The sequence below is a fragment of the Acinonyx jubatus genome, chromosome C2 (genome assembly GCF_027475565.1).
Source record: "Acinonyx jubatus isolate Ajub_Pintada_27869175 chromosome C2, VMU_Ajub_asm_v1.0, whole genome shotgun sequence".
Taxonomy (NCBI): Eukaryota; Metazoa; Chordata; class Mammalia; order Carnivora; family Felidae; genus Acinonyx; species Acinonyx jubatus.
Window position 1 is genome coordinate 53,780,422 of NC_069384.1, and position 25,385 is coordinate 53,805,806.

Here is a 25,385-nt window from a genome sequence, read left to right on the forward strand (position 1 = left end):
TGATTAACATTTGTGTATAGACACACGAACACCTAGAAAACAATTTGACTTTAGTTTTGCTTTCCCAGAAGGTTCATATCATCAAATCTCATTTGCATTTTCATGCAGTTAGGTGATATAAAATATTGGGGAAACAAACAACATGAAAGAAGTAGAGTTCTTTTGGAGTTGGTGGCAGAAAGCCAAAAGATGAAATGGACATCATTGGAGAAATTCTCTTTGATGAATATGAACTTTTCTAAAATGCATTGTCTTATCCATCTCCTGTTTTACTGCATTTAGCTGTTGGATGGCACCTTGTATAAAACTTTGCAGACTAGAACTACTTTTTTGTCATTGTTCGCCTCAAATTAGGGGAATGAAAACTTCTTTCCTCAAATAGGAATGATATAGGTGGCACTTGTCATCTCTTGTCTTCCAGAAACTATTCCTGTGATGCCTCACACCATCTTTTCTTTGTTTCAGATATCCTCTGGCAGTTGTAGGCAGGATGTTTCAGAATCCCCTGAATTGCGTCAGAAATCACCATTATTTCAGTTTGCTGAGGTAATATGTTACAATTTATACTTAATGAGATTATATTGTGAGCTTAAATTTAGGTTGATGGCAGTAACTTAAAGCAATGAAGAATTCTCCTTAGCTCAATTAACCATAGATAGGAAAATAGAATCAAATTTTGGAACTCCACAGTCTGTCAATTAAGGAATAACTTTATGTTTATAGAAGCTTCTCATTAAGTCGTAGTAAATATTACATTTAAACCACATCACTAATTTTTATTCATGGATAATAAAGTTAAGAATACAATTAAACTATTGTTAGAACTTAGTCATTTATTAGCTGTTAATTTATCAGTTGTTAAATCAGAAGATGGAATCAACTCATGGTTATTGGCTATGCATTACTTTCTTTTAAAAAAAAGAAAGTGCACTTTGCTCTTAATTGAAACTTTAGCATGCTGTTGGCATTTTTCAAGGTCTTATGTCTTGTGTCAAACTTGTTTGATTCCATGTGTTTCCAATGTTGCTTCAGAGATGATGTAGAAAAGCACATTGTCCTTACGATCAAATGTATAAAGTTAAGACAACTTCCCCAAATATCTTCATTTGCCCTAGAACTCAGTACGGAGCCATCATTGATTAATTTTTTCTAAACATTAAAGTGGTTTTCCCTTGATCATTTGAATTGTCTTTTACTAGACCTTCTCTTGCACTGTCATCCTTCCTAACATATGCCATTGTGTTAGGTGTTGTCCAAAGAGAACATATTTTTAGTTTCAGATTCTTTTCTTCTCTAGTGCCTTTTCCTGGTGGATCTCAACATTTCCTTGGCAAAACTACAATTCACAAAGGCAGAGGCCATTCCTTTTGAGACATTGTTTATAATATACATAAATGCCTTGCTAATACACCAGAATGTTATTGTACATATTTGCTCACATGATATTCCTTACCTATCACTTTCCTTTCTATATGTTTGAGATACGCTGTGTGAATTCCAATTGTTTTATATATTATTTCCTCAAGAATTTAAGGTTACAGAGGATTCACTCTGCACTCAACTTTTAAACAGTAGTTATAGACATGTTAAATAATGTTGGTCCCAATTTTGAAAGCATAGATGCATGGCCAGTGATCCCTGAATCTAAAGATCTAATGAAAACCCTAAAATTTCACATGAAATTTTGTATTGACATATGCGCATTTTTGTGGGCTCTATAGCATACCTAAGAGATCCCTGACTCTGTTAATTTATAGAAAGGGTCCCTATTCCTGATCTGATATTTCTTCAGGAACTCCCTATTCATGTCATTGCCTGAGTGTCTCTATCCCAATAATAATTTATAAAGAAATTCCCTTGTTTAGAAACTTGTGAAATGGCTTTCAAAAATCTGAGGGGTTGATGTCAGTGGTTTCTGCATTTCCTTCATTGTCTTATTTAATTTTCAAAGAAATATAGGCTAGGCAATTTCCCTTACATAAACTGACTATTTTCTTTAACTTTTATAGAGGGTTGATAGGAATGAAAAGTGCTCTCTGAAGTTAGACCTACTCAATTCATAATTCCCAGGACTTTAGGAAAGTCCTTGTGGACTCATACATGCAGTCTGTCACACTTGTACATGTTGTTCGTTTGAAATGATAACATTTCATGATTTGACCAAGAAGCATACAATTTTTCCTTCAAATGTCTTTAAAACACTTGGTTAAATTTTATTCACTCACAATGATGGTTTTATATCTACTTTATTAAATAGGATCTGGATCTTTTTTTCTTTTTACTGATGTTTATTCTAAAGATGCTTCTATGTCTGATTATAGTGGCATTAAAATTTTCTTAATGGCCTCAGCAGTGAATAAAGTCAATAATTCCATCAGTCACTTTACTAATTCTTTCTCATCCCTAAACATTACTTTGATACTGTATCACCAACTGCCTCCATGGTTTTTCTAACCAGCTTAATTTAATTAAGATGAAAAAAATTGACTTCTCTGGTTGAAGGATTATAATTAAGGTGCATTTTATTGCTTAGTAAGTACCCTTTGATGGAGTTCATGAGCACAGTTAATTGAAGAACAATACTTTTATGGGACTGGGAATGGGCTGAATTCATAATGCCTAAGCTTTTTGCTCTTGTGAGTCACTTTCACCCTATTTTGTAGCTGGATGGAAGTATTGTTCACTTTGGAACCAAAATTAGTAACTGACATTGTTCTCAAAAGATCTTTGAGAAGTACTTCCAAGGGCCATCAGAGCAAACTTAATAAGGCTACCATATACTAAGTGGAAAAGAAAGGTCTCCTAGTTGAATCAAGTATAGTATGGCAGAGTCCTCCATCCACTGTCCGATGCCTGTAGAGTGAGAGGAAGAGGGAGAAAGAGAGGTGTGTGTGTATGTGTGCACATGGATGGTGTTATAAAAGAAATGCTGTTCCTCTTCAGTGAATAATTTATTGGGTGCTGGTACTATGCCAGGCAGTGTATTCTGTAGCTTGTTTTCTTTTCACTGTAATCCTGTAAAATGGGGATTATTCTCTTCATCATCATTGTCAGTTTACAGTTGGGAAAAATAAGTCTTAGAAGGATTAGCTGAACTGCCCAAGGTCATGTAGCTAGCGAGCAGCAAGCTAAGATTCAGTCCCAGATACCCTGAGCCACATCCATATGCTTCTCAAACACTGTTTCCCAGCTGCCTCTAAGCAGAGAACAGCTTGAGGGGAGTGATATAGGAAAGAGAGTGACTGACTTTCCTGCAGCTTCCAGCTTTTAATAATATTTTAAAAAATATATTGAAATAAAGCAGTTCATCTCAACGCTCCTCAACTGCTGTTTGCAACATACCTGATACCCTACAAGAGACATGGCAAATGAGCCAGTCGTGGTCTTTTGTTCTTCCAATCATCTGTTTTTAGACACATGGCCTTTGTCTTCCTTTATCATTTATACTGTTCTTCTAAAAGGCATTAAGGGTGATGATTCATGTCTTAATCTTTATCAGTGTGTACAGTGGAAATACATGGCTGAATCTATTAGTCTGATATGGGAAAATGTCCTTGTGCGTTAAAGATTACTTGTTTCCTTTCAGATATCTTCAAGTACGTCTCACCCTGATGCTTCTTCAAAGCAGTGTCAAGCCTCAGCCTTGTTTCAGTTTGCAGAGGTATGACCTCTTTTTGTCGTTGTTGTTGTTAATGATTATTGGGCTCAGAAACTTACTGAGCTCAGGAAATATTAGAATAGAGTTTTAATAACATATAGCGAACTTTAGGCATGCCTTTCGCCATTACGAACATAATGCACGTAAGGGAATACTTCATGCTTTTTGCTGCCTTTGCTATAATCATAGATCAGCTCCATATTTTGTATTCATTTTATAAACATTCATTAAGGAGTTCATTTAGAATAGACCCTTTCCACTAATTCATTTATTTAATTTTACCTTGTTTTTATTTTAAAAGCTTGAAAAAAACTGCTGTCCACATGAAGGCCTTAGGATTCCAATTTATTAAATTTTTCCAGTAGTAACATTAGATGCTGTAATTTATGAATAACTCACAGTGGATGCAGTGGTGAATACAACCTGTTAAATCATCAGCACTTAGCTTTCTATGTGATGTAGCTTTAACCAGCGTTTTTATTAGTGTTTAATCCCAGGCTTAGATCAGGTCAGCTCTTACAGGATCTCAGATTTCTTTGGTTTGTCAGCCAGAGAGAGAGCACACACTAGAGAGTGCTTACTTAGTGTGAAGAGGCACATCGGATATGCTTGATTTTACCACAAAAGCCCTGGCCTCAACCATATGCTGCTCATTCCTAATGAGCCTGTATGACAAATAATAAAATGCAGATTGATCGTGAAAATAATATGGTGTCTGCTTTCGGTCTTTCCCCTCTTTCCTCTTTTATTAATTCCGACCAAAAATACATATCCTAAACTAAGCAGTTTTTTAAAGGGTTGAGAGAAAATGACAAGCAGGACTGTTCTGTTTAATATTGATGTATTGAATCACTTTGATTCATTTGAATAAAGAGTGCTGCATAAATGAAATGTAAAATGATATCCTTTTGGCAAGAGAAAACTCAGCATCTTACTTTGAAAATGAGGAAAAATTACTTTCAGCTTTTACATTAAAAAAAGAAATCCTGCTTCCTCTTGGGACACTTATCTCAACCACTGTGACTTTATACCACCAGTTGGCCTGCTTATCTGTTAGGCTTCTCTGACACAGTATTTGCTTTAGTTGTTGAGGGCTATTCTATCGACTGGTAACGAAAATATCATATGATGCTACTACCATTTATGAAGAACAATTTGCTTGATGAATCTGAATAAATTAGGATTTTATTATAATTTTTCATTATGATAAGCAGACTGTTATTTCCAGTCTGGGGAAATCGTTTTGTTTACTTTCTTGCTTTCCTTTAGTTGTTGGCATCCATTTATTTGATACGAATACTTTTTTTAAGAGTTTAAAAAAAAATTGTGGTAGTGACTAAATTTGTTTTTAATTTTGATGCCCGAGCCAGTCCCATGCAACTTTTTAGAAATATTTTCCTCAAAACAGAATGTATTTGCCATATATTCTGTTTGATTAAATTTTACACTCTCTAGCAGGAATATAGTGGCTCATCTTTGACACACCTGACAATGCATTAACTACCAACAGTATTCAGCTTCATTTAAAATGTCAGTATGGGATATCACAGCTGGTGTTTCCAACAGTTATCTTCACTCAGAACGTGATTGTTATTTAAGTGAAACTATTATCATATTTATGAGGAGTTCCCTGAAGCCCTGGGCAGCTTTGAGGAACCAGTTTGCTGATGTAACAGGGGCTGTCCTGTGCTTGTGGAGAATGAGATCCCAGCCTCTCTTAAAATAGTCCTTGCTACTCAGTATGCTCACTCCTTAAAGCAATGAGAAGTTTTTTCTTTTTTAATATTTTTTTAATGTTTATTTTTGAGAGAGATAGAGCACGAGCAGAGGAGGAGCTGAGAGAGAGGGAGACACAGAATCAGAAGCAAGCTCCAGACTCTGAGCTGTCAGCACAAAGCCCAACGCAGGGCTCTAACTCACGAGCCCTGAGTTCATGACCTGAGCGGAAGTCTTGAGGCTTAACCAACTGAGCCACCCAGGTGCCCCAAGAAGGGTTTGTTTGTTTGTTTTCCAAGAAAGAAAAGAAACTTTTCTCTCTTGGGAGTTGTGCAGGGATATGTTTGCAGATTTCACTCCTCTGCTCAGTAGCATCAGGAGACATAAAAAGTGTTAATTTGAAAATGATTAGAGTTACTGCAAGACCTCATAAGAGAGGAAGGTATGCATTGTGGCAAAATCAAAATATTTTGCCCTAGAATCAAATGCAATTCCCTCTGTCAATCAGTGTATTATTTTTGCTAGTTATATTTTGCTTAGATTGGTAATATTAACACTTTTCATTCCTAAGTAAATTAAATTATTGCGTGCTTGTTTATTACTTGTAACTGTTATATATGATTATACAAGAGAAGCACACGGTTCCCTAAGGATATGTAACTTCTCTGGTCAGTTGCCTCAGCTGGCCCAAGAGAACCCTAAGTTTCAATCTCTGACATCTTATGATCTGACCACATTGTTGGCCTCATTTGAGGCTGGTTTAATTCAAAGCTAAACAAGATCTAACTACATAAACTGATAAAATTATCTACTAAAATCTGCTATGAGCACAGGTATTGCAGAAGAAATAGAATAGGTTATAATTACTAACTGTAATCGTATCCCTAAAACTTTTATAATTATTTTGTATAACACTCATCACCTTTGAGAAAACATAAAGACTCTTGAATTCTTGTTTTAATTAGTCTACAGCAGAGGTTCTCAAACTTTAAAATGCATCAGAGTTCCCTCAGAGGCTTGTTCAAACAGATTGCTGGGCTCTACTCCCAGGGCTCTGATTTATTAAGTCTGGGGGCAGGGGTGGGGAAAGGTGCCTGGCAATTTGCATTTCTAACAAATTTCCTGTTAGAAAACCGCAGTTCAAGGTCACTGCTCTGTAGTTTGTAATTGTTACCGTGAGTTATTGAATCGTCATTGTTGAGGCACTTCCTAGTATGTCTGGGACCTCATAGGGAAAGGGTGAATTGAAAAGGGGATGGACATGTAATGGAAATCTATTCAATGGCCCACTTACAGCCCCACCTCTTTTCAGAGGGATTTCCATCCTATTATGTGCACTTAGAGAAAAATGGGGGTTTATGTGATTTAGGAAACAATTTACTCCTTAAAACTGTTTAGCTTTGTGATGTTATTTTAAGGTCGGGCAGGCAAAATGCTTAGAGACCATTCCTGCTAATTTGATTTACAAACATTCATAACTTTGAGAAGAGATTAGTTAGATCTTCTCTTGGCAGTGGGTCATTTATTGTGTCAAATAATTATCCTAGGAACACATTGTTTAAGAAACCGTAAGCCCTGGGCAGTTCTTTAAGTTGAAGTTTTTTCTTTCACACTAAGTCCTGGGTTTCTGCTTTGCAGGCTTAGAAGGATGTTTTTCTTTCTTAATCAAATCTGATAGTTTGAAAACTCGTTGAAGTGAACCTGCATAGTCATGAAACTGAATAAAGAACATTTTGTTTGTAGATTCCCCACGAAAGCTTACGTTTAAAGAAAAATATACCTGCTTTGCAAGATCTAGGAAGAAATACAGAGTGTAAAGCCTGTTCACCGCCACCCCCCTCCATTTCAGCCTGTCTCCATTCCTTGCTGATACCCCTAATTCATCTGTGTTCACCTTGGCCCATCTGAAGAGCCATCACTCTGTTTCCTGGCTCTGATCCATTACATTGGTCAGAATGAGTTTCCTATCTGCATCTTCTGTTGTTTACAGGTAGAGTGACACATCCATCACATTTTAGATCTCATTTACTGAAGACTAATGACCACATGTAATGCCAGAAGGGAGCTATTGTCTTCTATCATTTAACAGGTCTGGAAGCCATGACCAGTTCACATACTCTCTTTTCCGTTGTGTGGCTGACTCTTACACCTACAATATATCTTTGCATTGAAATATATTTACTTTGAAGACAGAGAACTAATCTAGATGATTTAGACCAATAAATTTGGACATTAAAACTTCCCTTAGAAGGTATTTACTTTGCCAATATAAATACAGCCATAATCTCCTCAAATTTAAAGCAATGCCACAATTGGATAGATGCAATAGGTGCAAATTTAAAGCATTCATTTTCATCATGGACTGTTCAATATGTTACAGAATATTACACTCGACAAAAACTGCATACTCACACTGCAGCTAATCAGTGTGAAAGTATCACGTGTTTTTATTGGAAGCATTAATATTTCTTTTAAGGTAAGAAAGACCAATCATCCCATGTTGTTCATTTGGGTTTTTAAAATTTTTTTTATTCATTCAATAATTATCAGTCATTTCCTCCCAGACTACAGTGTTTTATGATACCCCTCATAACTCCAGAACACTTCCTCCATTACCTATTTTACTTTTAATCTTTACTACCTGTTTCCGTGGTATGCTTCCCTACCTCAGGCAGCTATAAAATTAACAGTTTAACATCCAGGGTGATCATTTTCCTTAGCACATTTGCTCTGCGTCTTGTGCTATTACACGCACTCTGTTTATCAGAACAGTACATGCTGCCAAAGGAGAGACTATGGAGTTAACAGATTGGCAAGCACCATCTAATTTGAGGAAAATAAAAAGCAAAGCCAGGAATGTACTATGCAGTATGGCCCACTAGGGTCCCCTACCCATAAGTATAACATAACCTGCCCTTCCTCCACTAGCCGACCAGACTTTGAAGAACATATTACTGTGATGTTCATACTTGAAAGGATGCGTAAGTCTCTTAAATAGGAAAACAATGGGGGAAATGAACAGTGGTATAAACAGTGGTATAACAAATCAGCATTGTAGAAGCTCTAACAAAGCTATCAGAAGAGATCAGATTACTGAAAGAAATGTATAAATAAAAAGAGAGAAGGCCCTAAGACAAAACCCTGAAGAAAAGCATTTAAGGGGTCACCAGAGAAAGGAGAGCCAGCAGAGGAGAACAACAAGGAGTGGCTTGGGGGATAAGAGGGAAATAAGACAGACCCTCCAGTAATGGAAGTCCAGAGAAGAGTTTCCCAAAAAAAAGGTTAGCCATATCAAACGTTGCCAAGAAATCAAGATAAGGACCAGCCACAGATGTTAACATATGTCTAAAAATTAAGAAGCCCAAAGATGCTTTTAGAAAGCATATCTCCCTGGGAAAGCAAGCTGGTGCAGCCACTCTGGAAAACTGTATGGAGGCTCCTCAAAAAACTAAAAATAGAACTACCCTGTGACCCAGCAATTGCACTACTAGGCATTTATCCACGGGATACAAGTGTGCTGTTTCGAAGGGACACATGTACCCCTGTGTTTATAGCAGCACTATCAACAATAGCCAAAGTATGGAAAGAGCCCAAATGTCCACTGATGGATGAATGGATAAAGAAGATGTGGCACATATATATATATATATATATATATATATATATATACACACACACACACAATGGAGTATTACTCGGCAGTCAAAAAGAATGAAATCTTGCCATTTGCAACTATGTGGATGGAACTGGAGGGTATTATGCTAAGTGAAATTAGCCAGAGAAAGCAAAAATTATATTACTTCATTCATATGAGGACTTTAAGAGACAAAACAGATGAACATAAGGGAAGGGAAACAAAAAGAATATAAAAACAGGGAGGGGGACAAAACAGAAGAGACTCATAAATATGGGGAACAAACTGAGGGTTACTGGAGGGGTTGTGGGAAGGGGGATGAGCTAAATGGGTAAGGGACACTAAGGAATCTACCGAAATCATTGTTGTACTGTATGCTAACTAATTTGGATGTAAATTTTAAAAAATAAAAAAATTTAAAGAATAAAATAAAAAGAAAGCATATCTCCCCACAGTCATTCCAGGAAAACCATACTGGTTGGTAATTATAGAAATGTTGGGCTACTGGGGCGCCTGGGTGGCTCAGTTAGTTGGACTTCTGGCTTCAGCTCAGGTCATGATCTCATGGTTGGTGAGTTCGAGCCCCATGTTGGGCTCTGTGCTGACAGCTCAGAGCCTGGAGCCTGCTTTGGATTCTGTGTCTCCTTCTCTCTCTCTCTCTGCCCGTCCCTCACTCACTCTCTGTCTCTCACAAATGAATAAACATTAAAAAAAAATTAACAAAAAAAAAGAAATGTTGGGCTGCTAAAGTACATTGACCCTCCCCCCACACAAGCTCCTTTGGAAATCTTTCTTATACCTACAGATAGGTCAAAGTCCTCCCATGGGTGATGAGGGAACTAGTTCTTACTAGACATAAGTAGTAGTTCCTTTTGAAAGGTAAAGAACCATTCTCAGTTCTCTACTTAGACAACTGTGCATTATCTCAAATGGCAGATAATGCATCCACACAGTCCGAAGTTCTTCATTGAGCCCCGCAGCCTTCCGTGCACAGAGTGTGTGGTAGTGAACAAATACTTAGTGTCGAGGAGCATAAACCTACAACAAAAGGAACAGCAGAGGGAGTCAGTGTAAGAACTAGAACCACTCCGCGTTGTGGCTGTGTGGTGTGGGATTACCCAGCCTGTCCTCTAGTGATTCTTAAGAGTGTCATGTGATTATGTGATAAATTTAATATTCTACGAATTACTAAATTTCATGATTATCCTTTAACATTGCAATTTTAGTGTGTAACTAATTTTTGGACTATACTAAGAGAGCTTTATGTTTATTCAAGTTACTGTTGATAAATTCTTGTTGATAATCATTGTACCACTTATTGAGAACACAATATGGGCTCAGCACTGTGCCAGACTCAGTGTCACTGACATAACATCTAATCTTGACAACAATAATATGGGGCAGGTATTATTGTTTCTGTTTTGAAGATGAGGTAGATGAGACTCAATTTGCTTAAGTTGACAGAGCAAAAAGTAATGAAGGTGTGTCTGACACAAAAGTCATGTTCTTTCTTTTATACAGCCTGGGTTCGAGACGCTGGCAATTCTGTATGTTTGGTACTTCATTCCCTCAAGTAATTGGGAGGTGGTGATTATGTGTCCATTTCTCATAGTTCAGTGATAAGGTGATTTATTAAATTCATCTTGTCTAGAAAAAGTAGAAGTGGCGTATATCAGAGAAAAATTAGGTAGAAGAAAATATTCCAGACTTAGAAAGATTGAGCCCCATTTAGTTAATTTTCTTTAAAAAGAAAAGTGGTTTGGCGGTGCCTGGGTAGCTCAGTCAATTGGTTGAGGTCATGATCTCACAGTTTTGGTTTGTGAGTTCGAGCCTCACATCAGGCTTTCTGCTGTCATTGCAGAGCCCACTTCGGATCCTCTGTCCCCCTCTGTCCCCCTCTCCAACACTTGTGTGTGCTCTCTCAAAAATAAATAAAACATAAAAATTTAGTTGGGATAAATTGGAAAGAACTGTTAAAAATGATAGTACCTAGGAAGAAAAAGTGCCTAAAATTTCCATAAACTAAATTCTTCTAAATGGCCCAGGTAGCTTGTTAAACATTTTCCTCGACAAAAGCCTCTCGTTCAGCCGGTATTCTAGGAAGAATTCCATTCAGCAGCAAGCTCCCAGTCTCTCCCAGAGCTGATGGCTCCACAGAATCCCCTGTGGGACTTGGGGTCACCTGTGAGTATACACTCAGCAGGCAGGAGTGCCTGTTAAACTGAACTGAGAAATACTTCTATCTTAAACTGAGAAAGAATTCAGAATCATGAGGAATATGAAATGCTTAAGCCATAGCTAGCTGCTGTAATGACAGAACTTCTCCAGGAAGAAGAATATTTGTAAAGTTCCTTAAGAATGTATGTTCTCAGCTTTTTTTTTTTTTTTTACTGAGTTAGGCTAGAAGTTGAAAATGAAGTTTTCATATAAAAATGAAAAAGGACATTGCAGTTCGTTGTTACCAGTGCCTGGCCACTGTTTGGCCAAATTTGCAGAAGAACATGCAGTTGATATAATGTTGGATATGTTGTGCCTCAGCATAGGCCTTAACTGCATAACTTATTTAGATTTGTGGTCTTGATTTTCAATCTTTGTGTGCACTTTAGAGTAGCCTCTCAAAGCCAGGGCTAGTGTTTTCTGTAAAATTCTTGGCTTCCCCAGTTCCTATCGTATTGCCTACGACATTTATATTGGATTCTTAAAAAAATATTTGTTGAGGGACACCTGGGTGGCTCAGTCGGTTAAGTATCCGACTCCGGCTCAGGTCATGATCTCACCATTCCCGAGTTCGAGCCCTGCGTCAGGTTCTGTGCTGGCAGCTCAGAGCCTGGAGCCTGTTTCAGATTCTGTGTTTCCCTCTCTGTTTCTGCTCTTCCCCCACTCTGCGCGCTCGCGCTCTCTCTCTCTCTCTCTCTCTCTCAAAAATAAATAAACATTAAAAATAATTATATAAAAAAAAATTTGTTGACTAATGATGCTATCTTTCCCAAATAATTTTAGAGATCCTAAATATATTCCTTAAAAAAATTAGTCACTTCGGTGCATACAAAATGACTCTAAATCCCTCATATTTGGTCAGTTGATGAGTTGGTGTTTATATGGAAATGGAAATGCAAATCTTGTTTTAAGTGGTAGAGTTTAAAGCCTGGAGTGTACAAGACAATACTTCTGTCATTAAACAGCTGTCCAAGCCACACCTGGTTTTTGTTACTGTTTTTGAGGTTGTTCACCAAAGTTGGTTTCAAAATTATAATCCCAAGTATGACATCTTTAAAGTTACTTGGTACTTGGGAACAATGATGTTCTCGTAAACTAAAGAAAGTTCCTGAATGTGTATGAATGAGAAGCAAAGATTCTGATGACACAATTAATATCCTTTATGTGAATTATTTTCAATACAGATTTCTTCAAACACTTCGCAGCTGGGTGGTGTGGAACCTGTGAAACGCTATGGAAAATCTGCACTCTTTCAACTGGCAGAGGCAAGTTTCTAAGAGTATATGGAGATAAGATCTGCAGAGGTGGAAAAAGTTCATAATAACAATGTTCTTTAAACTGTACCCTATCCCCTGTGACCATAAAGTGTGTTGTTATATCTCATTTTCAACCATGAGAGGGTAAAAAAGGAGTTTTGCTACTAAAAGTCATTAAGCATTGGAAAAGGGTACTCAAGAAAATGATACAATCTTTTTCCACAGGTTAGTATTGCCAAATAAGGTCAGTTTTTGTCTCAGACTGGTGATGTAAGTCTAGCCTAAACCCAGAAGAATGGCCTGGGTCATTTTTCTCTTCTCTGATTCTCTTACAGTGTCTATAAATTCCTAGAAGACACTACTTTTAAACTAGGTCATGGATGTTTTAATTTGGGGGTGTTTTTTTAGTGAAGAACTCAAATGACTCCAAATCTGGTTTTGTAACACCTATTGGCTGTACATGTGTTGTGACATGGGTATAAAATGCTGCTGTTCCTTTGGTAAATGTGCTTTCGTAAATCTGTGAGGGCCAGAACCCTCGCTTGGTGGGGGATGGGTTGGCAAGAAAGGTGCCAGAAGCAGTTGTTGCTGGGGTGGGCACCTACCAGGCTTGCCTCCGCCTACCTGTGACCGCTCTGCCTTTCTTTTGTGAAAGAAATGTCGTCAGTGCTGGGACACTGCAGTAGCCGTTTTCTCTTTTGGTGAGACAAATTAGGAGGGACAAGATGGGTGACCAGAAATCTCTTACATTAAACTTTTTCTTTTCTCTCATTTTTCTGGCTTCCTTCCAATGAGTTCCTTCTGAATTGTTTTTTTTTTTTTTTTCATTGTATGTGAGTGATACCTTCTTTTTATAAATCCTTTGTAGTTTGTTAAATTTAATGGGGCAGCCTATCTTCTAAATTTTATGGTAGCTTATATCATTAAAATCTAGGAGTTCTAAACATGTTTAAATTAAGCTTTTAATGTCTACCCATCTCCACATTAGAAATAGAAAAACACAAAGGCCAATGGCCTAAGAGAGTAAAGAAGTATATTAACAGTGGGACACATGAACCCTTTGTTGTCTGACATTAAGCTGACATGCTTCTTATAGGACAAAATCAGATGCAGATAGAGGTCTCCAAATGACTAGAGAACGTCCAGAGACCACAGGGAATAGTTCAAAAAGAACTGAGTGAGTCAGTGGCAAGTACTACTTCAGATAGAACTGAAATGATAATGACCTGGCAACACACGTATGCCTTTGGAGTTAGAGCAAACAAATCTTAGTAAACAGAGGCACTACGAGGTATGAATTTATCTGGTATTTTTAAGACCCTATAGATTGGCAAGACAATGTTTTTGAAAGAAGTGATTATTTTTCTTGAATAATAAGAATGTGTGGCCCTCTCTGCATTTCCTGGTGTGTGTGTGAGCACACGCATGTGCACTTTCATATGCATATATCTTCATGAAAGAGTTTTATATTTGAAATGTATGGACCTTTGAGGTACTTTAGTATGGAGGGTGCAAGAGATGATTTTTGTCTTCTCATTTCCTTTCTTTCACATAACAGTTATATAAAAAAAAGGATTCCCTATTAAATCAGAGCTCATTAAAAAGAACATTCTTCTAATTTGTAGGGATGCATCCCAAATATGAAACAGATGCTATGGTTTAACAGATGTTTGAATGCTGGTATCATAATTTTAAAGGGGTAAAATGACTGCAATAAGCCTATTCCAATTATAGCAAATCAGCTTATACTCAGACTTAGTTTCTTATAACATCCGAGTAAAAATATATGCTTTTGATAAAACAGGGTCGCTAAAAAATAGTTTACCAAGAAAATCCTCTCACATTATTATTTGCACTACATGAATATGATGCCATAATGCTAATAGACTGTGTTTTAGAATAACATTCTAAATCCTACCCAGTTTCTAATTAAACATAAATATATGCACAATGGATTAATCAGCATCTCCAAATAATCACCAATAGAAATATGCTTCCTCAATTTTTTATACCATGTATATTTGATATTCATTTTTCTTAAACTGCATATAATATTTAATTATTTTGGGTGCCTCTTCAAATAAGTATAACAGGATACAGAGGAAGATTTTTCCTCTTGCCCAGAATTGGTGCTACTGTCTGAACTATGAAAGAACAGCTTTAAATTTATGCATTTCAAAAGGAAATCTACCAGGAAGCCATCTTCAATTTGGGCCAGATCCTTCTCTTGGGATTTCTAAAGAGATGGTCCAATCCAGCTACTATCCCATGTACCCCTCCAGGGGTTCTCTCATTCCCATCCCAGCCCGTAAGTTGTCAGTGCGCAGGTGGCTATCAAAAACTATCCAGTCATCTGGAATATTTTGATTTTCCTCCCTGTCCTGAAGAGAGAAGAAAGGAATTGCTTTTCACTCTTCATCCCTGCTCCCTGTCAAACAAAGTGAAGGCAGCTCTAAGAGAAAATTTGTTCCCAATTGGGGTGTATCTGTAAGAGGTGTCTTCTCATTCTTTGGTGAGAAGCTAGAAGTGTTTTAGACATAGACTTATTGCTGTGCCCTTCACCTATCTGACCAGGTGAAGAAAAGAGCTGGAGGAAGTTGGCAGCAAGGAGAGGTTTGGAATACCCTGCTGTACTCTCTGTTTGGGCATTGTAAAAATGCATGAGTTTCCACAGGTCATGTGACCAAATAGAAAATAGTTCAGTGTGATCAGGCAAGAGGCCGTGGGACAGTCATGGGGGGGAGGGGTTGCAGAGAGCAGGCCTGGGGCAGCCTCTCTCATTAGGAAATACACACTTAGAGACAGCTTCGCTCAGGACACTGAAGAGCTCCCACAGGTAGGAATGATGTTCAGTCAGTTTCCATCAGTACAGCTGTCCTGGTACTAACATTACCAAGCACTTCCCATCGTCAATAAAAGGACCCAAACCCCCTAGCACCCTTGCTGCAATTTCCCCAGCATCCCTGGGCTCCCCTGATCCTTCCAGCAACTGGAGGACACTGCGAGGGGTCTGCAGGACCTGTTCCAGGCCCTGGACCACATCCCTTCTGATCAGTTTGCATCCCTGCCTCTTAAATAATTTGTATATCATCCCTGCCCTTGGCATCCCCTGACAAGGTCATTCAGTCTTTTGTAGTGTTAGCAGGAACAGATAGAAAAAGACAGGAATAACCATGGGCAGTGAGTTTTGCCTCCACTATTGCTTCTCCTGTTTTTTACAGAAGCTTTAGAACTCGTGAAGGGAAGGGCCAGCAACCAGCCCAGGAACTAACTTCTCCCCCTACCCCACCTCTATTCCTACAAGCTGACACAAGGGGAGAGCTGAATAGTAGACCTCCCAAAAGTATAGGGGCTGTTGCTTGCAAGAAGTGTCTTCTTGGTGAGAAGCAAGAAATATTTTAGGCATGTTCTTATTGCTGTGTCCTACACCCACGTGAGCCGGCAAAAAGAAAATTGGAGGAAGCTGTCAACAGACACAAAGAGACTTGGGTTGGCCTGCACTCTTGGTTTTGGCATTGTTTTATTTCTTTGGACCCCGTAGCCGGGAGATGCCCTGGGGAAGGCCCTGCTTCAGGCATTTGATTGGCATTTTAAGCTGGGTGGATTTTTAATAGCTGAGAGGGACCTGACAATTCTGGGATCTGTTCCAGGTATTTTTCAGGAATCCACTCCAGCTAAGAACGGAGTTGGTATAGTGCTGCTGAGGTCAGGGGATTGAGAAAAAAAATACAGTCCTCTATGTGTGAACCTCCATGAGGTTCGTACTGTTCAGTTAATCAGTTGTTTAATTGGTGCAGGTACTATAATGTGTTTCCTTTCATTTTGAAATTAATTAGGTCAGATCATACAAAGAGTTGCAAAGTATCTCCCTGGAGATGATTGTGTATTATAGCTGCTATATAGTTGGAGGACACACAGACACATCTTTCCCTGTATATTTTAGGAAAGAAAATTCTACACTTAAAAGATCTCTGGTATCAAAATTGCCTAGTATAATAAAATGCACAGTTGATTCATTTATTCCAATAAGCAGTAATTATTAAGGGTCCATTCCATGTCCATAACCGTGAGGCTGCTGAAGTTACCTGCATATGGATGTACAAATACTGTTTCTTGTGATAGGGTAAGCTGTGAACCTGCTTGTGAACCTCCTAAGGTCAGTGGTATGAGCACACTCTGCCTCCAGGTGCGGTTTTGGTGTTGGAGACTTGCCATGAGACGCCAAAGCATATGCCTAAAAATATTATTCTTTGGTTTTACTTTTCTTTTTCTGAAATAATTTTATGTGTTCTTTAAAATAGAGTCTAAATTTTAATAGCAGAAAATCAGTTGTATTACCTAACTTAAGATAATAATGACTTTAATTCTCTGCTATGTGGTAGGCACTTTCCTAAGTATTTTATATGTGCTCATTGAATTTTCACACACATCCTCTGAGATAGGTATTATCACCGTTCCTCTTGTATACATTAGGAAAGAAGGGCAGAGAGGTTTTGTGACTTGCCTAAGGTCATGTGCACAGGAAGTTGGAGCCTCAGTAGAAACCCAGGCAATCTGTCTCCACACCCAGGCTCTTCCACACTGGGCTGTTCTGTCTCCTTGTTTAGATGAATGTAAAAGACTCTGCAAGTTGCTTGTTATAGGACTTTGCGTATTATAGAAGGCTCTATGGAAGACAGCTTACTCCTACACATATATGTGTATGGCTGAATAAGATGACAGATTTTTCAAGACTGCTGTCAAAGAAATGGAGCTGATATTTCCTTTTTAAAAAGTGTCTGTACTTTTGAAACTGCCAAGATACATCTTACACCCTTAAATAAGTAAGTGCCTGTTTGTGAATATACTTTGGAAGATATTGAGAGGAAATTATGGAGTAGGACTCCTGTTCTCCAAGAACTTCTTCTCCAGTTGCAGAGAGATAAGATACAAAAAGTTAAGGGATGAGAAATAAGTGTGCAAATGGTTTCACAGGGAACCATGCAGTGAAATGACAAGGCTCTACTTGTGACGAATGATATACAAAGTGAATTTGTGAAGACAAGAAAGGGAGAATTAATACTAGCAGGAGTGCCATGAGGACCCAGCACAGAGAGCACGAAGAAGGTTCTTGATGAAAGACTTGTTTAGAAACTGGGGTTGAAACTAGCAGCCTCTGGGCCACATTTAACTTGCAGAGATGCTTTTTCAGGGGCACCCAATTTGTTGACCTGTATTATACTCTACATTTCAATTAGCGGCTAATATTTTAAAAGTGGAGATTTCAAATAAATGTCTGACTTCTCATGAAAATGTAGAGAATCTAGAGACACTGATCCAACCTTCCCACATGAGAACGATTGGTCAGAGCCGATAGTGCCTTCCCCCTTAAAGACACCATCACTGTGCTCTCCTTTCCCTCTGGAGCCCTGGCTCTGAGGCCAGCAGCCCCTGCCAGCATCCACCTACCCTCGTGCACCTCCCCCTTTTATACCCGCACACAGTGCAGATTGTGACCTGCATAATCAAATGGAGAGATGAGAGAGATACAGCAAAGGGATAAAGGGGTAGAGGCAGGAGGCATGAGGTAGGCGGATGATGAGATCAGACGGGCAGGAGTAGTGGGCTGTGCTAGGAGACTTGTGGAAGGTGGAGTGTGGCTGCAGTCAGAACTGGGAGAGTGTTTAGTGTAAAGCAGAGAAACTTGTGCTTGAAGACCATGAGGAGCAAGTAAAGATTTAGGGCAGGGGCACACAGTGGGAAAGCACACTCCCTTGGCAGCTATGTGTAGAGTGGAGTGGAAAACTTCTGGGGACATCTAGGTGTGAGACGATAAGAGCCAGGATTGGGGAGGGGTGGTTTGGCAGTGGGAATGGGCTGTAGAAACAGACACCAGGGATGCTACAGAGGATTTAGTTGGATTCCATGATTGGGTCCATGTGAAAGGTAAAGCGAAAGGGGAGCTGGAGATGGCCCCAGCTCTGAACCTGAATGCACCGGGGAAGAATGGAAGATCGGAGCCCTACTTCAGGAAGCCCGGATGTTTGTGAACAAAGAGGAAGCCCCACCAGCAGAAAAGAAGAGATGAAAGATGCCGAGGGGTGGGGAAAACTGAAGAAATCCAATACTGAAAGAGTCAAAAAGAGAGGGGTTTGTTAAGGTAAATGGTCGACTTTGGAAAGCCAGAGGCCCATATTCTCTGAGCACAAAAGGAAGAAAGGTAGAGAACAGTCACCACAGGGTTGCTGAATTTGGTCTGTGATACCCATTTTCTGAGTTCTACTTCTTTACTTCAGTTTATGAAACTAGTAATGTGTTATTAAGATGAAGGAAGGGTGCTGGATTTCTCCACATATACTCCTACTTCTCATGTATGAAAAAGCAAGATTGCAGATCTGGTGCTTCCAAGGGAACTGGAAACATTATTTAACCCTATTTATTAAAAAAAGATGATGACATTTTCAGACACCTTGACTGCCTAGTTTTCCTTACATTCTAACTTGTAAAAAACACTTATAATTAAAACCAAATAGGTAAAGACAAATTTATTCTGGTGTCTATAAAAATTAAGTCCTAGGAAGGATGTTGGCTTATTTTAAGAAAAGCTGAATTATGATACAATTATAGAGATTACATACCACATTGAAAACTGTAGGAAATGCCATCCCTCCAATCACATTAGCATTCCCGACTACCAGGTATGGGTGGTGTTTGACCAAGGTGACTCCATTTCAGTTTTCTGTGTGTCCTCACATACTATTGACGCGCAGTATCCCCACCACCTCCTCATAGCCCCCTGAAACCTGGAATCTCGGCACACAGCTCTCAGCTCAGCCCCTCCTACGCTACTGTCATATAACTGAATCCCAATACCTATGATATATTTGAGGGGGTCTCTTTTTTTTAAGTGGTGTATTTCTTTCCATAGCTTTTTAGGCAGAGTTGTGAGTCATTTTTAGAAAACTCCCATCCTAAACTTTTCATTTCATTCCCAATTGCATCAACTTATTTTTGGAGGAACTGAAATAATAGGAATTCTCCTAATGACTTCCTTTAACACTTCTGGGGGAGACTTTAATAGATGGCCTATGGAACAAAGGCCACCCCACCCCATCTAGAGTCTTCAGAATGGGTATAATTTCTGAAGAAATAGTAAAGAGAAATATTTAAGCCACCTTTTCACCTGGTCGTGTTTCTGCAAACCAAATAGAAAACTACTTAATATGCTCAGATTTCAGTGTTGAGAGATGCTTAGACCACTGTTCTGTGACCAGTTATCTTTTATAATAAAGAAAATTGAATTTTCTTAGCAGCAGTGCTATTCTTTATTCTCTGAGACCATCAGCCAGTGTATGTTTATGGCAATAACATTCTGATTTTATTTAATTATGGGAGAAGTGCACATCTTGGAAAACACTGCTAAATGCCATCCTAGGGTTATGTCTACACTGTTTTGGCAGATAATAAGCCAGTACAAAATGATTGTAAACATACCTTGGCTGCAAAACATTTATTTTGTACTAAAAGGCAAAGATTTTGAAATTGAAACTTCTTGATTGGTGTCAGTGGCTCTGTTTTCACGCTGCCTTGTTTTTAATCGAGCTGGATCTTTTACAATAGACAATGAAAGACAAAAGGTAATTAAGAGTGTAATAGTATGGTACATTTTGGAGCAACTTACCCATTCCTTTGTACCAGTTAAAGAACATCTATTTCTGTGGTATTATTCTTATCTAGTACACATGATTAATTATTTTTTGCTGGTCATTTCACTGTCTTTTATAGCAGAACACATTAAAGAAATGAATCAATATTTAACATTTGTAGAAAGGAACACATTTTAAAATGTCTTTTGATTCGAAGAGGTAAAAACTTGTCACAACTCAGATTTATTATGTCTCTGTAGTCCCCCATAGCAACCCCGAGCCTATGGCACAATCTTACCTGAACTGAAAATGGCAATCTTCTTGAACCCAGGAACATAAAAAATAATCCCTCCACTGCACATTTTATCTCACCTCTTCAATATTCCTACTGAAATTTTTCTTTGTAATAATTTTGAAGAGGGTGATTTTTATATGTCTGTCCAATATGTGCATCCTTTAGAATCTCCAGTTTCAACATACTCATTTTCATTTTTCTTTTGGGGGTAAGTTACATTTCTTCCAGCTCATCACTGACAGGCCATTCTGACTACACAAAACAGTGAGAAACTTCAGTGAGGTTTCAGTTATCAAAGTAAAACTACAATATTAGTGATTAATTCTCACTGGTGCTCTTGGGAAGCATAAGTAAGGACAGTGTGAATGCTGGTCTAGGCCAAGCAATAGCGTGGTCCTAATTAGCATTGTTTTTTATAGACATGTAAGGTAACTTTCTTGGTATGAATCAGATTGCATTTTAGACTCAGAATTAATGAACCATTCAATTCAACACAATTATCTACGAAATGCCTTCTTTTTGAAAGGTACTAGGAGATATTCTTGGAGGAGAGTACAGAGGTGAACAGGATCCATTTTGTGCCCCCTGAGTTACAGTTATAAAAAATATGGTGCCTGAGGGAATAGACCGTAGATATCAAATATTTATGCCAGGCATTTGATTTAAAACATTAGCATTCTGACTTCTTGGAATACAGCCATGGGAATTCGATCTAGAAGGTGTCCTGCAGACATTTTACATCCTCACTCTTCAAGGAGTTTATTGTTCAATTTAAAATAATAATAAAAGAATAAATTGTCATTTACTAAGGCATATTCTATTTCAAGGCTTGATTAACAACCAACCCTCTATTAAGGGCAACTTGACTAATTAATAACAGACATTAATTCTGTGCGTCCCACAGTGCAGTTTTATTCACCTGAGTTCACACTGATTTATGCTTCTCTGTGTCCACTGTGTGCTTATCTGTATGCATGTCCATGCATGTGAACAGAATGTAGTTTGTATGCAGTTTCGTAAGCCCCACTAAAGTTAGTTGATAAATGCACTCAAGTAGATGAAAGTAGATGTTTGTACCCAGTAGTAGAACTGAGCTTAACTATATGTTTAATGAGACTAACTTCTTGAAAGGTAACTGATTTAAGATCTCCTGCATCTAATTTTGTTGTTTATGTTTTTTTCCCCAATTACAGAATCGTTCAACCGTAGAATGAAAAAATCAAAGCAAAGTACTTAGTGTACCAGGGCCGTGACGTGCCACCAATGATATCCATAAGACTGATTCTACTACTGTCAGAAGCTAAGATTTATTCTATATGGCACAAGGCTACAGAGGGATGGTTGTCAGAATACATTTATTCTTGCTGTGAACTAGGCACTATTTTAAGTGCTGTACATGTCCAACTCATTGAACCTCACAGTATTCCTAAGAGAAATACTATTAACATCCGTGTTTTATAGATGGGGAAACTAAGGCACAGAAACGTTTATAGAAAATTAGCAAATCAGAGGCAGAGCCAGTCTCAGTCCTAGACAGTCTGGCTCCAGCATCCCTCCCTTTTGGAATAGCTTCTCGATATAGAATTTGCTCACATCTAAGAGTGATGGCATCTTCTAAGAGTTACTACATCCATAGCTGTTCCCAAGCTGTTTATGTGGAAATATAGACTGTTAATTCCTAGAGGCTTTTGAGAATTCTAATAAAATGTTTGATCTCACAGAAAAGAAGGTAAAAACTGGGTGCTCTCCCAGAGTCTGTTTGCCCTGGAAGACAGTTCATTTCCCTGGTGGCTGTAGACTGCCTTTTCTGGGTGCCTATGTCCCCTTATACCCAGCTGGGTCCAGCCAGTGGGAGACTCCGGTGGGAAAATATGGAATGGGGGGAAGAGAATGGCCAGGATGTGCAGGGAAGGGGTGAGGAGGGGTGGGGGCAAAGCAAAGGTAACATCTCTTCTACGTGTTGAGCTCCTCCAGTTAGGCCCACCATGGTTCTGTCTTCCTCTGGAGGCCTTCCCCCATTTATTCCTGTTGTTGCTAATCTCTGGATTGCCTCACCAACCTCCTATTTGGGTGTCTCAGTTCTTTATTACCTGGGTAACCAACCTGTTCCCTGCATTAAATTCCTCCTGCTGGATATGCTTTAAGTTGTTTCTGTTTGCCTAGTTAGACTCTGACTGGAATACAAGCCATTTTCATTTTATATTTAGGATGGTTATAAAATTGGCCGAGAATGCTGTTGGCATACTGTGTCCAGATTTTAGCAAGACTTTTGACAGATAATCTTACCATGTCCTTGTGAACAAAACAGGGGTAATTTAGATTGGATTATAAAACATTCTTAGATTGCTGAAGTTTATTAATGTTCAGATCAACCTGATGAAAGGGCTCTAAAAGTCTGCCAGAAGGCTCTGTCCTTAGCCATGTTCTAGTCAACTTACCACAGATTTGGATGAAGACATAAAATGCAACTTAATCAAATGTGTCCATAACAGAGCTGGAAGGTAATGTAATTCAGAGTTGGAAAGGATAAACTTTATAAGGAAAAACGGAAAATCTCACAACTATATACAAGAAATAAATTATAAAAACATAGAATGGGAGAGACCAAGCTTCCCAGCTAATTAGGTGGGTAAAGAAATCCAAGATTGTTATTGACCACAAGCCCAATACAAGCCAGAAGTATGACTTGGTTTTTGTTTTGTTTTGTTTTGTTTTTAAAGTGGCTGGGGGGAGATCCATCTTTGGGCCCCATTAGAAGATAAGTATGTTCCTATCATCTGACAAGTATGCAGTTCTACTTCTCATGTAGAGCATTATGGGAAAGCTAGGAACTTACTCTAAGGAAGATATTGCTAAATCCATGTTCCCTGACCATTGTAAAGCTTTATGTGTAAAGTGTTGTGTCTGCACACATTTATTCACTTTTGTATCACAGCAACCCAGTGGAGCATGTCCTGTTACCCCGTTTCTCAGCCTTTATTTCCTCATATGGATTCAAGTCAAAGTTACATAGCCCACAGTGCTCTAGCCTTAGGCAAGCACTGTGGTACCTCCTCCTGAACCCAACTTACTTCCCAAAAGCCCAGTTCTTGGTTCAGGACACCGTACTGCATTTAGGTAAGAGGGGCCCAACTTTTGAAAGGTTGGAAAGCCTTACATGTTAAGGGAACTGGGACATTATACCAGGAGAAGAGACTTACATCTGTCTCCTAAGATTTGAGAGTCTGTCATATGAGAGAAAGCAGAATTCTTTATGTGACTTCAGAGAACAACTAGTATGATGGAGTGGTAGTTTTTTCCTCAAATTTTAAATATTTCAGAGAGAACCACCCTCTAATACGGTCAGTGTCTTTGTGCAGAAAGTTGGATAATTAAGTCTCAAGAATATTGTAGTAAAGTGAATTTCTACATGGGGAAGAATGTTAAATTAGATTACCTAATATGACACCCAGCTCTGAGTCTGATTTGTGTTTATTTGGGTTTTTGGTTAGTGAGATTTATGATTTGTAGTTTTTGACTCGGAGTTATTTGTTTTATTTTTATAGTTTCACTTCTAGCAATATAATTGTTTTTCTTATAATTTAGGATTAACATACTCTATTTGTGGGAGAAAAAAACTTTTAAGAGCCCGAAACAAGGAAGTAAAGCATGACTAGTGCCTGGTGTAATTACCTCCACAAGAAATATTATGCTATTTCCTGGAATATGTCCCCAGAGTGAATGTCTGCATTTGTTCCATTTCATTCCTAGCTGTGGAATCCTATCAGGGGTGATGAGGAGAATCATTTTGAAATATATTGAAGCAGAGAATGGAGTTTGCAAAGTATTATTAGGTTTGCTCAGATGAACCTATGCAAATACAAACTGTTGGCATGCCACTATAAAACCCAGTGCCTCTATGGGACATGGCTCCTGCAGGGACTTATTAAAGGTCGCCAGAGTGACAGTGGCTGAAAAACCGTAAAATTTACCTTGAGGATGCCTTTCCAGTCTTCTTTCCAGAACTAGTATTGTCTCTGCCCCCATGTAAGATAGTTCTTCATGAAGGGCTAGGATAATCGAGAAAGGAAAATAAAAATCATTTCAAAATCAATGAAAAAACAGCACATTGTCCAACGAGAATAAAATATGCAGGGAGAATTAAATGTGTCAGTGTGTCAGAATTAAAATAACATTTTTGCTTTGAACTTACTTCTGGTAAGTTTTCGCTAAAGGGGAGTTCTCAGTCTTCGTAACTACTTGCTAAGGTCTAAAAGTTAACTTACGTGATTTCCCAAAAAAGATAGTTCCATTGTGAATCCATACTATTTCAGATCTTCCCTGTAAAAAAATCTGAAGATTGTCATGTTCATTTTTTTTTAACGTGCGTGATCTGCCTCCTCTCACCCTTCTGCAATTTCTTCTCAGGCTTATCAATTATAATTCTCACAGAAAGATTTGAGATGCGTTGAAAATACTAAGGGGAAAAATGAAGTAAAAGAGGATCTCCTATTTAACTGAATGGCTTATCTATTTAAAAAATGAGTTTTAGGGGCGCCTCGGTGACTGTCAGTTTGGCGTCTGACTCTTTTGGCTCAGATCTGATCCCAGGGTTGTGGGGTCAAGCCTCATGTCAAGCTCCACACTGAGCATGGAGCCTGCTTAAGATTCTCAGTCCCTCTGTCTCTCCCTCTCTCTCCCCCTCTCTCTTTGCCCCTTTCCCCTGCTCGCACTCTCTCTCTCTCTCAAATTTAATTTAAAACAATTTTTTAAATGAGTTTTATATACATTAACATTTCTGACAATTTTCCATTTGACACAATGGTAAAATTTTTTTAAAGAATCAGTTTCCTAACTCTTATGCTTGATTTGGGGGCTCAGCAAAACCCAGTACTCTTTTTCCTCTAAGCTGCTAATACAAAATTGGTAAAATGAATAATGGGAAGAACTCCTGTTCTGCCCTTGGCCTGATCAGCATCGTCAGCCTCATGATGAATCCTCAGAG

The 25,385-nt window shown here is 38.5% G+C and overlaps 1 protein-coding gene across 8 annotated transcripts in view; it reads left to right on the plus strand.

The window, feature by feature from the left end:
* The window catches only part of BBX (BBX high mobility group box domain containing), a 281,032-nt gene that overhangs the window by 216,419 nt on the left and 39,228 nt on the right, over positions 1 to 25,385 (plus strand). For all 8 annotated transcript variants that reach the window (XM_027077663.2, XM_027077662.2, XM_027077657.2 and 5 more), the window contains 3 exons: positions 466 to 546; positions 3,587 to 3,661; positions 12,410 to 12,490. In XM_027077663.2, the coding sequence (XP_026933464.1) occupies positions 466 to 546; positions 3,587 to 3,661; positions 12,410 to 12,490 (237 nt within the window). The remainder of the gene's footprint in view (positions 1 to 465; positions 547 to 3,586; positions 3,662 to 12,409; positions 12,491 to 25,385) is intronic.